Genomic DNA, 11,878 nt, shown 5'->3' on the forward strand with positions numbered 1-11,878 from the left:
AGGAATCAACTAAAAAAAAGAATGCGAATGCAAAAAAAGTTTGAGGTGGTATACTATTCATAATCTAAACATCATTTCATGATTGAGATAGCGTTAGATTTGCAAAACCAAAATATAATTATTAAATGAAAAAAAAACATCACTAATTTTGAGGTAGTTAACTATTGATATGAACTGTTAAAGAATCATCTCAACCTAATAGTTTAAGTTGTTAAGTGAGGTTTCAGGATATGATTTATATTATTCTCTAACACACCCCTCAAGTGAAAGCCATTTGGGCTTGAAATTTGCACAAGCCTACTTTACCTTGTGCTTAATTTTTATCAAATAAATGGGGATGATGAGATTCGAACTCATGACCGCTTGGTCATCAAGGCTCTGATACCATGTCAAAGAACCATCTCAACCCAATAACTTAAGCTGTTAGGTAAGGTTCTAGGATATAATTTATATTATTCTCTAACATGAACAATGTCTGCACCTCAAATTAATCTTTTGATGTTTTTGTTAATAAAATAAAAAATCTTTTGATGTTACCATTTGGAGAAATAAAGGCATGTGTGGATTTCCAAGCCTTGATTTCAATTCAAGCTAAAAGTTTCAAAGAAATTTGGAATGATAGGAAGGTAGCCAGGAGTGGAGACAGATCAGAGAGAATTATCCTTCCCGTGAGGAAAACTTGGAGGCATTCAGAAAACACAACTGGAACATGCTTTTGCTACTTTCGATGGTGTTCGATCACGAATAGATTCCTACCTCTCACGTTAACCCCACCATCACCACTCAAAATCTTTCTCTATAGTATATAGTTTATCTATGTATGCCATCAAATCACTCCATGCAAAACATCTCTTCCGGTGATTTCTTGCTCTATATATATAGATCACCATAATTGTAAAATTTAATAGGGTGGGATGGGACAATTAATTTGATGACGTATTGTTTCTGAACTTAAGTTATGTATATATGACCTATTAATTCTTAAATTGATTTGGGCTAAGTTTTATATTAAAAAAAATACAAAAATGATATTATTTTAATAGTATAATAAGGTTTTTTTAATTAATCAAGACCCGAGTTGGGTATTATTTCAGCCTATGATACCTAAAATTATTGTAGTGTTAGAACAAATTAAGCAAGTTAGTAAAAAAAAACTTCAAGATTACAATTTGGAATCGCACAATTATTTATAACAACAAAACTTCGTTTTCTTTCCTATTTAAGCTACCAGTCAGCCACACAAACTTTGGGAGAAAGTGGGAGTGAGAAAGAGAAGTCATGGTTTCTAGGGAGCAAAAAAGGGCAGCCAAGCAAAAGAAGCTGCAACTTCTTCGTTCCATCACCAACTCTCATGCGGTAGTGTATATATATATATACTCTCAATATCGTTAACTAAAACAAATTCTCCTTGGCTTGCTTGCATGCATGTCCTTTATCTTGGTCAAAAGAAAAATTTACAATCATCATCATCATTCTCTTCTCAAATTCTGTCAAAAGCTTAAAGTTCATCATCATCATTCTCTTCTTCTTCTTCTTCTTCTTCGGTCTCGATTTCTGTTTTTTTCTTATGGTTATTATGATAGTACGTAGTAGTATAACTAAGTGCACTATATTGATCTAATATATGTTTTATCAAAGATTTGATGAAGAATATAGTATGCTATTGATTACTATAGTTAGGCTCTTAATTAATTTTCTTGCTATCAAATGGGTTCTAAATTAAATATATCATTTATTAATCATCCATGTTGTTACCTTAGCAGCACGACAAAGCCTCTATCATATTAGATGCATCAAATTACATAAAGGACTTAAAGCAAAGGGTAGAAAAATTGAATCAAGACGTTGCTACTGCTGCAAGCTTTACTAGCCAGAATTTCCCCACGGTATGGTATTGAATTCTTCACCAGTATATACTCCTGTATGAAGAAAATTGTTTGCGTGAAATGGGTTTCTCTGTGATCTTAACTTGGTTTCCCCCCCCCTCTTTTAACACCATCAGATTAGAGTAGAAGAACAAGAGAATGATTTTCTGATTAAGGTATTCACCGCAAGGAATTGCCAAGGATTGCTTGTATTCATATTGGAAGCTTTTGAAGAGCTCGGCCTTGAGGTGCTCCAAGCTAGGGTTTCTACTTCGGACAGTTTCCATTTAGAAGCTATTGCTACAAGAGTAAGAAGACAAGTATAGATTTTATTTGCTACATATCCATATGCACAAACATATAATCCATGCCCTAGTTATTTCTCTTACACACGAGCATGCACAAACACACATAGATTGCACGTAAAGTTTCTTTTGTGTAGCTAATGAACCTGTAGGTCTCGGATTCGAGCCTCTCCTTTGAAACCATAAAAAGTTTCTCTTGTGTAAAAGATTTATTAGTTCAAGAAGCCAATGATCACTAATGAATTTGTTGATATCACAGGAGAATAAAGAAGCTGAAGACCATATCGATACTCAAGTGGTAAAACAAGTAGTGTTGCAAGGGATACAAAAATGGATTGAAGTTAGTGAGCAAGAATGAAGCAAAGCAGTTGCTAGCTAGCTAGTAGCCAAGCAAGCATAGGTTGCTTCTTTCATCTCTTGTCATCACATGTGAATCGATGATTTTTGATATGCAGTAGAGAAAATCCAAAAGCTGGACCTGCAATATCGATCATATAAATGTGCATCATGTGAAACAATCTGTTTTTATGTACAATGAGAAACAAATGACAACAAAATGTTTTGATTCCTTCACTTATTTTTTTTTCTATCTTTTATTTGGCATTTCTCCTTCACGAAGTGATCATCAAATTTCTATACGAGTGACTTGTGATGTAATTTGACGGCAATAAGGACATTTACTCGCACTACTATAATTTTTAGATTTATCGATGAGGTTTTTTGTCCACAATTATACTCACAGTTTGTCAACAAAAAATTTACCGGTATGATCATAGATGGAAATAATTCGTCAGAAAAAATCTCGTCAATAATTTATAGTATATCGGTAATGAAGTCTGTCAGTAACAATTTTACATATGGATTTATTGACGGACAAAACGCGCCGAAAAAACCTTTACCCGATTCATTCTATCGATACTTCCATCGCTAAATATAACATATCACTGATAGAAAAACCGTGCATCGATCATTCCATCGATGATTTTTTTTGCTCGTTAGTAAATTTGACATATAACCATCAAACAAACCGATTGTTATTCTGTTAGTGAGTAAATAGTAGCGTTTACAGTAATTATTTTCCAACTCTCTAAAATATATCGATGGACTATGTCCGTGGTAACCCTATCAATAATAATTTTAAAATATATTTTTAAAAAAATCTATTAAACATAAACATAAAATAATTTAAAAAATTAAATTAATATAAAATTCAAATATTTATTACAAATTTAAATATTTATAAGTTCAAATACGATTAATTTAGAATAAAGGCGCTGAAGCTCTCTTTCTTTCGAATATTTTTAGGGTTTTTTTGCACCTCGTACCAAAAATTATGCAATCTATATGGAACAAATGAATTATTTGTTAGTAAATGAATAATAAAATGATTAAAATGATTAAAATTTTTCTCTTGATTTCAATCTTAACTTGTTGCAGCATGATTCTCCTAAACCCTTTTTTCAATAGCGTTGTTAGCTCTATCACATTCAAAAATTTCATTAATAAGTTAATAAGCTAACCAAATTAACATAATAAAAAATTATTTAAGTTAATATTAACCTTAATAAGAACATGAACTTCGACCTCATATACATCCCTAGTGACAAGTTGTAAACCATGAGAATATCACTAGCCAATAAGAATAAGAAGCAAAAAATAATCTGAATTGAATCCGTCTATAGATAACCCAAGATGCACGTTCCTTGATTCCACTGAAAACTGAGAATGCACCATATTAAAATATTTTCAAGCTTCACCATCTGAAGGATGCACTATCACTTCATCCAGCACATCATGTGAATGATGTTATGTCATGTGCTCAGTAGTCTTTGGTGACATGAATAGCATTTGCAGTCTAGGTGTGATTGAGAAGTATGCAAAAATATGTAGTGGATATTTTTAAAATATGAAGTATGCAAATAAAATACATATACTACAAAAATATGCAATAAAATTAATATTTTAAAATCGAGTTCAAATAAAAATGGATAATTTTGCTTACTTGAATTGGGGAATCCTCAATAAAATTTAAATCAGAGTAGGGAGTTGATAAACTGTGTGTCAGGGTGGCTAGATTTGTAGTGGGAGGTTGATTTATGATACAATTTGGGAGTTGTGGTGTTTGTTGCAGAGAAAAATGAAGAGAGAGAGAGAGAGAGAAGGGTCGTTTGTTAGATCATAAACTAAATATTACAGATGGATTTACCGATGAATTTAAATCCATCGGTAATTCTGTCTGTAAAAATGACACGTCAGTATACATTTTGATATTTTTTATTCTTTCTTTTCCCACTGTAATTCCATTGGTATATACCAAGAAAATATTTTCGTCGGTGTTTATTAATGGCTACTACAAGGGCATATTCAATCGGAAAAATTCACCATAATTTATTGACAGAATATTTTTGTTGGTGTGTCTGTTTGTATTTGTCAATTTTCTAGTAGTGTCTTTTTGTGAAAATCCATCTCTAGCTAGCACTCTTTTCTAATTCATGAATGGATCATGCTTCCTCTTACAATTATAAAGGAAAAACATTTGGGGTTGATTGTGTCAAGGGATGAAATTTCTGAGATAATTATTATTTGATACGTACTAAAGCTAGACTATAACTAGAAAATTTATTTGAGAAAAAAAATTGATGGAAGTTTTTTTAAAAAAGTAAAAGAGGATGGTTGAATTTTTTTTTTTTTAGGGATGTGTACTAGAGGACCTAATTGAAAAAGGGAATGTACAATTGGGTTTCACTTGTACTTTAAGAGAATTGTAAGCATTCACCTAACACAAGGAAGAAATACTACCAAAATTTTATGTTTTACCAATAGTATATTCTGTTGATACAACTTTAATCGACAGACTCATAGACAGTTATTGTTCGTTGGAAAACTTATCGTCGGTGATTTATGTTATGTCGGTAAGTTCATCGATAATATAATTATTGATGGATTTACAAAGCACGTCAAACAAAAAAAATTATCTACTTTATTCTGTTGGTTTATCCCTCGGTAGTAATCTACTGATAAAAAATTTCTTTTAATATTTTCATTTGTATTTATTAATTTTATGATAGAAATCAGCATAATCATAATGATTGAGAGCAATATGTATTCAATTAGGAGGTAAAGACCTACCCAATAGCTAAACTGTATGTTTTATTTTTCTAATTTTAAACCATTAATATTGGGGTCAAAACTCAACATATCTCACTCTTGAATTTAACTCTTCACTTTTATTCATAGGATCCCTTAAAGCATGTATTTATTATATTGTTATTAAACTTGACTTGATCAACTTATAATTTATTAATAAGAAACGTAATTCGAGTTGATTTTATTGATCTGGTGGATCAACTCTTTATTCTATCGATCTAGTAAAAATCTATTTTGATTTTTTTAAAATTATTTTTTTAAGATTATTTTTAAATTAAATTAAATAATACTATTTTAAATATACCAAAGTCAGTATGAGTTAATAAGTTCAATCCATGTTTTGATTCTTGGACTAGATTTTTGATATATAGATATAGACATATGCTATGGCGACAAAATCCTTCCATATCATCATAATACGATTTCTGGGGATGAAACAAAGACGAAATTGACGTCTGAGGCAACAAATACTTTCCACCATATAACAAATCTATTTTAATGCATCTTTCAAATATATATATATATATATATATATATATATATATATCAATGTCATTGCATCTGAGTTGAAAATTCAATGTTTTGATAAAATAATGATGATGATGATGATGATATTTGTATAGTTTATATCATAGCTTTTTTTTTAATTTATCAATTTATTCTTGAATCAAGTTTAAGTCTTTTACAAGATACTGGAGCTGAACTGAAATAATACGTTCTCAAGAATGATATATATTTTCTCAAATATGGAGCAAATCAAATCCATGTTTTAATTAAAATTGAGAAACAATTTTTTCTTATATATATATTTTTTTAATTCAAACATGAGATGATAATGCAAAGAGCAGACTCATTAATTTACCATATATATTAAAAAATACATAGAGAGCAACTTTTTCATTCACCTAAATATTTTTAAGAACATGAAAACTAATGTTAACTAATGTTTGAACTGATAACTTTTTTATATATATATTTATAACTTTTGTTTTTTAAAAAACATTTTATTCTAAACCACTTTTCTCAGTTTGGTAGCCTAAAGAGAGTTGGTCAAAGAAAAAATATTTTCCAGTCAAGAAAAAAAATGACTTCAAAAAAAAAAATTAGCTTTAAAAAAATATTTTCCTTTTATTTTTTTGGAAAACACTTTCCAAAACTTAAAAAAAAAAAATTATTGTTATTTATTTTATTTGAAATAATTTATTATCTATTTTTTATTGTTATGTATTTTATTTAAAATAATTTATAAAATTAGATTTTTTTTTTCAATTTCATCATCTCTTAACTTTTTATATGTCAAATTTAATCCATATTCTTTTAATTATTATTTATTTTTATTTAAAATCATCTATGAAATTTAATTTTTTTTTCAATTTTATCGTCCTTTAACTTCTCATATGTTAAATTTAATTCTTATTTTTTTAAGAAATTTTAAAAAATAAAATATTAAAAAATTATTTTTTAACTTATTTTTCAACTTATTTTTCATGACTTGATTAAACAGTAAAAACTATTTTTAAATTTATTTTTTGTGAGCCTTTCAAACATTAAAAAATAATCCATTTTTAAAAATTCACTTTCCATAAACTATTTTCTAAATTAAAACTATTTTTCAACGAAGAAACAGAGTTACATAGAAAAAAAAAACACATAAGTAGTTATCAACTGATTAAAACACAAAGCAATAATCTTCTGCTTACGTGCAGGTTTTAACTACTTAAAGAGTCGTGATGGTTAGGACCCCCAAAAGACATGGAGAGTGAACAAAAAAGATAGCTAGAGATCAGACCGCAAAACTCATCATGGCATAAAGACTCCCAACATTTGTGAAATTACACGTTTAAAACTATTTATGCATGATGCATGAAAGATACAGCATGCTTTGAGCCAGTATCTCATGTGCTAAAGGTCAAAAAGACACCAAAACTGCCAAGAACCCTATCACTTTACTTTTGATTGCGAAGTTTCTTGTTCAGCCTATTCAATCTCACCCCATATTGAGGACGTGTTGGACCCAGCAACCATCTGCCACTTTATCATGCTTGAAGTTGCAAGGGCGATCCACCATAGTGTGAGATCCCCCGCCATTAGCACAGTGCTGTGGCGTCAGTACTTGATCATCTGAACAATCTAATCCAGCATCACGAACAGAAACTGGCTATTACCCGGGTATTTTGATGACCAGTCAAGAAGCAGCGTCTCAAAATGGTAAGGTGCATGCTCAAGCAACCTTGCAAATGGTTATTTCATATTATTGGTGAGAACCAATCACCAGGGTACAGACAGGGAAACAGAGAGGCTCTGGCATTACAGATAATTCGCCCTGTTACACATCAGACAAACAACAAACCGGGTGGTGAAAATCAGTCAAAAAAATCACAAGTCAGATGACAAGTGTTTTACCCCGTTTCACTGATTTACAACAGATTCAATGCTTTTCCTGATCTTAAAATTTTCCATCCAGACTTTCCGAGCAATCCTGACTTCATCCAATTGTGCATCAGGAATGCTTGTGTACTTGTCCAAATTCTCAACCCATTCCTTCCAGAGAGGCATGCAAGGGTCCAAGAATTTTGAAACTTGAGGTAGCATCATAGTAGAATAGAACTCATTCACAGCCCTGAGAATCTCTTCTGATTCGACCATTGTCTCCATTTCAGGCCTTTTCCCTTCACCAGATTTTTTTCTCAAGGAAAAATCGTTTCCCCTCAAAATCAGAACTTCAGATGGAGCAAGGGGTAGAACAATCCTTGAGAACTTTGTCAGTGACAACATTATGAGATCTCTTGGAAGTACCTTCCGCTTTACAGCCACAGCTGTCCCTACCATTTTGCGGATCTGGTGAACCACATAACAATTATGTTATAAAATATGCGAAACACATTAGAAAACAATGACAACAGTACACAATAAGCTTTGTTTGCTTTAATTTCCTCTCCAATGAAGAAGCAAAGATGTTATAGGTGTAAGAGATTTCAAGCATGAGTGGAATCAACCATTCTGTATTGCATACAATACAAACATAGGACTAGTAGGGACTACAAAAGGATGAGGTCTGGTTTATGTACTTCACATCAATTAGCTTAAATAAGGGGCAAATTTTTGTGCATAAGATAGATAACAAATCCTGAACGATGCAAGTCAGATTCAACTCTATCGTCATGTGATTTTTAAACTTTCATTTTCACATCAATCATGGTTTGAAACACCAAAATGAAATACTCCATATCACGTAAAGGTGAATTCTGAAAATGAAATGGGTATAATGGATATCATAGGGGTTTCCTGGAATCAATACAAGTACAGCTCAACTCAACTAAGACTCAAAATCCCAAATTGGATGACATCAGCTACATGGATCCACTGCCTCCATAAATTTCTCTTACACAGATTAAAACTGAAATCACTTGAAGCCAAGACCACAATAAATTTATGTAAAAGCTTTTTTTCTTCCCAATATATTAACTTGAGAATGCCAGCTGAACTAAAACACATAACAACCATGTACTAAATAAGCATATAGATTAACTCTGGAAGGAGTGAGGAAGCAGTTTAACAGTAATTTTTGTTAAGTCAATTATACTAGGCTTCTACACACTTCCTGACAAATTCCTTAAAGATGAAAATTAAGCACCCTGTAAGCAATCTCCAAGAGACTTGCAGAGGATACATACACCATGTGCTTGTATCTCCTGCGAAATTATTTAGGTGACAATGGAAGAAGTAAATATATGACATGAGCCTAAGTGTTATATATGATTAAAAATATTTATTTTTGTTAATTGTAAAGAAAAAAAGGGTCTTACCTGATGTAACATGAAAGACTCTCCCCATATAGAAATCTCAACAAAATCAAATCCAAGAGATTTCTCCAGCTTTCCACAAGAACAACGAAAAATCTTTCTGAAGTGGGCAGCACCTATTCTGTCTGTCTCGTCAGGTTCATGTAGCCATCTTGCACGAAGAGGTAAATTTGAACTTTGATCCTTCAAAATATCCCCATTCAGATCACAAATGCTGGATTCCAAAGAGTTCTGACTCAATTCCACATGATCTGATGAACTTGTTCCATCAATTTCCAAATTTTCTTCATCATCACTTTCCTCAGATCCAGAGGCTGATGTCCCCCAAGATGATCTAGCTCTCTTTGACACATGGCCATTTTTTGTTGGGTATTTTCTCCGGTACTTCGACCGTACTGTATAATTATGAAAAGGATGGTCTCCCTACAAAGAGCATTCGAATCACAACTACAAATAACAATGAAAATATGATCTCGGGCTTAATTTATATGGGCCATGTTATATTGATCTTAGGCTCTTCTGAACTGCTTGGCATTCACATGCAATAAAATGACAGATAAGAAAGTTTCAACATAGCTCTGAGAAGAGGGTATAAATCTTCTAAATCAACCATAGCAATGATCACAGTTGTCTCTACACAGTAGATCATAATTTCTATCACCATCCAAAAATGTAAAACACCAGATGGAAGAACCATACAAGATATGAATCCCATGTCAACTACCATGCCAGCATTTTCATGTGAACTACAGAAACGAAAATAACTAACAAAGCCAATAAAATAGTGTCTAGAGTGAAATTCTCACAAAAGATCAATTAGAAGAAAGCAACTCAAATATGATCCAGCAAGAAATATTTCATCAACTAATGAGAAGTACAAAATCAAAAGAATCATGAGAAAAAAGAAATGAAATCAAAGATAATGATACTCACCTCAAATGCATTTAATATGTTATTGAAGTCTGATATGTGATCATCAATTTCAGCCATGCTGAAGTGACTTTTGATGCCAATAACTTCGGCAGGAAGGAGATAAGAGTATTTCCGTATATCACACTCCCTTCTGGGATCAAAACTCCTAAGAACAAGTAGCAGAATAAAAGAGAACGTAAAATCTGGGAAAGCAGAAGAGACAAGTAAATAATTTAAAGACAGGAAAAACGAGTTTAACTATACTAAAGAGTTGGCAAAGCTTTTGAACAATCTTATCACTACTATTCACCTAAAATACATATTGCAAAATCCACTACAGTAATTAGTTGTCAGGAACTTTCTAAACCTTTGCATGTACAACCCAATCAAGACCTATACAATTTGTATTTATTTTTTATTTCCACTAGCATCACATCTGTTATTTTTACTGACATTACTTACGATCTTGTTTCTTTGGCAATCTCAGGAATCAGATTAGAAAATATTTACAGCAAACCAAAAGTACTACAGTTTAATGATTCCCAGAGATTTTAATTTTCATGCGTGCATAATCTTTCATAGCAGGCAGTACTCTCTTTCAGTATTCTGTTCACTAAAGCACTATTCAGAGTTAGATAGAACTTGCAAGAAGCTTAGCGGAACCTTGATCTTGAAAACAAGATTATGTGTAGATAAAGTAAATAGAATATGCATAGATACAGCATCTTTGATAATAAATACGCATGCATATGACCTTTTTTTGACATAAAAAATTGTGGGATCTATGGTACTGATGCGTATGAAAAGAGCTCAGAGCCTCACTTCTGTGCTGGTAAGATGCTCAAAACTCTAATACTATCAGGGAGATAAGAGTTAACATGTTTCGCAAGAACCATTCCATAAAGGTCATCCTTCCATGCATTTTCCGGTATCTCCATTTTCATTGTTATAGTTGTTGCCAATGAGTGAACCTAATCAATTCAACCACAATACACCCGAGCAAACAAATAAATCATTACCAAATGAATGCCATCTGCACAGAAATGCAATAAAAAAGAAAAGCAAGTAATAAAAACGTGCTTCATATATTAAAGACTCACTCCTTTGTCTGTCCGGCTACTTCTAGCCCACGAAATTTTATTCAAATTGCCATAATTACTTTCACGAATCCCACCAGCCTCATATATAGCACGTTCCAATTCTCCTTCAATAGCTACACATTCCAAAACACCCAAAAAAAATGCCTATATTAAGACCCCATAAATATTTCATCTAAACCAATTAAATTACACAGCATAATCAATATATTCACATATAACACCAACCCATTACAGATAACTCTTTCACAATTCACAATTACGACTCAAAATCAAAATTTTAACTCAGACTCAAGAACTTACTCAATAATGAATGCTGGTCATGTTGCTTTTGAAGACCTGAAATTCAAAAAACAATCTTTAAAGAAACAAAATATACACATAAAAAAACAGTAAAAAGCTAGAAAAATTAAGAAAATAACTAAAAAGCTGAAAATGGTTTCTGGAAATAGACCTCTATAATCAGTACCCACATAGCCAACCCGCAAAGCAACCTTTTTCTTTCTAATAGATTCCCATTTTGAATGGAGGGACTGATTTGAGTTTGAGTCCGTTAAGGGAGGAGAAATGGACGGTGGAGATTGAGAGTAAGAGCATAGGAGTAGTAATTGAGTGTGTCTTGAAGAGGGTAGGATTGGAAATGAAAATCTGAAGGAGGGTTTTAGCTTTGGGGTTTTGAGGAGCAGCCATGGAGAGAGCGGGAAACGGAGAGAAGAGATTGCCATTGATGAAGAAAGACACGCAGCTGA

At 32.0% G+C, this 11,878-nt stretch overlaps 2 protein-coding genes across 4 annotated transcripts; one reads left to right on the forward strand and one right to left on the reverse strand.

The window, feature by feature from the left end:
* The first annotated feature begins 1,202 nt into the window (after positions 1-1,202).
* LOC7497426 (uncharacterized) lies at positions 1,203-2,747 on the forward strand. Of its 2 annotated transcripts, none has more exons than XM_024583439.2 (4): positions 1,203-1,356; positions 1,761-1,886; positions 2,003-2,173; positions 2,430-2,747. In XM_024583439.2, exons 1-4 carry the CDS (start codon positions 1,279-1,281, stop codon positions 2,526-2,528), a joined length of 474 nt encoding a protein of 157 aa, XP_024439207.1. In that variant the 5' UTR covers positions 1,203-1,278; the 3' UTR covers positions 2,529-2,747. The 2 variants fall into 2 exon arrangements, with proteins under 2 accessions (XP_024439207.1, XP_002319405.1); XM_002319369.4 differs by having other exon boundaries at positions 1,205-1,356; positions 1,764-1,886.
* A 4,355-nt stretch (positions 2,748-7,102) lies between these two features.
* LOC7497427 (putative tRNA pseudouridine synthase) lies at positions 7,103-11,878 on the reverse strand. 2 transcript variants are annotated; one of them, XM_024582984.2, is made up of 8 exons: positions 11,584-11,878; positions 11,433-11,468; positions 11,133-11,245; positions 10,855-11,003; positions 10,054-10,198; positions 9,124-9,543; positions 7,721-8,155; positions 7,103-7,640 (listed from the first exon to the last, which is right to left on the reverse strand). In XM_024582984.2, the coding sequence occupies exons 1-7, from the start codon at positions 11,852-11,854 to the stop codon at positions 7,727-7,729; spliced, it is 1,563 nt and encodes a 520-aa protein (XP_024438752.1). In that variant the 5' UTR covers positions 11,855-11,878; the 3' UTR covers positions 7,103-7,640; positions 7,721-7,726. The 2 variants fall into 2 exon arrangements, with proteins under 2 accessions (XP_024438752.1, XP_024438751.1); XM_024582983.2 differs by having other exon boundaries at positions 7,103-8,155.

This window comes from Populus trichocarpa, chromosome 13, assembly GCF_000002775.5.
Source record: "Populus trichocarpa isolate Nisqually-1 chromosome 13, P.trichocarpa_v4.1, whole genome shotgun sequence".
Lineage (NCBI taxonomy): Eukaryota > Viridiplantae > Streptophyta > Magnoliopsida > Malpighiales > Salicaceae > Populus > Populus trichocarpa.

Excerpts from the sequence above, each read along its gene's own strand:
- LOC7497426 (XM_024583439.2), top strand. The coding sequence starts at position 1,279 with ATGGTTTCTAGGGAGCAAAAAAGGGCAGCCAAGCAAAAGAAGCTGCAA. Across the intron at positions 1,357-1,760 it reads CCATCACCAACTCTCATGCG|CAGCACGACAAAGCCTCTAT; the intron begins GTAGTGTATATA and ends TTGTTACCTTAG. Across the intron at positions 2,174-2,429 it reads TAGAAGCTATTGCTACAAGA|GAGAATAAAGAAGCTGAAGA; the intron begins GTAAGAAGACAA and ends TTGATATCACAG.
- LOC7497427 (XM_024582984.2), bottom strand. The coding sequence starts at position 11,854 with ATGGCAATCTCTTCTCTCCGTTTCCCGCTCTCTCCATGGCTGCTCCTC. Across the intron at positions 11,469-11,583 it reads TGTGGGTACTGATTATAGAG|GTCTTCAAAAGCAACATGAC; the intron begins GTCTATTTCCAG and ends TTTGAATTTCAG. Across the intron at positions 11,004-11,132 it reads GTAGCCGGACAGACAAAGGA|GTTCACTCATTGGCAACAAC; the intron begins GTGAGTCTTTAA and ends TGAATTGATTAG.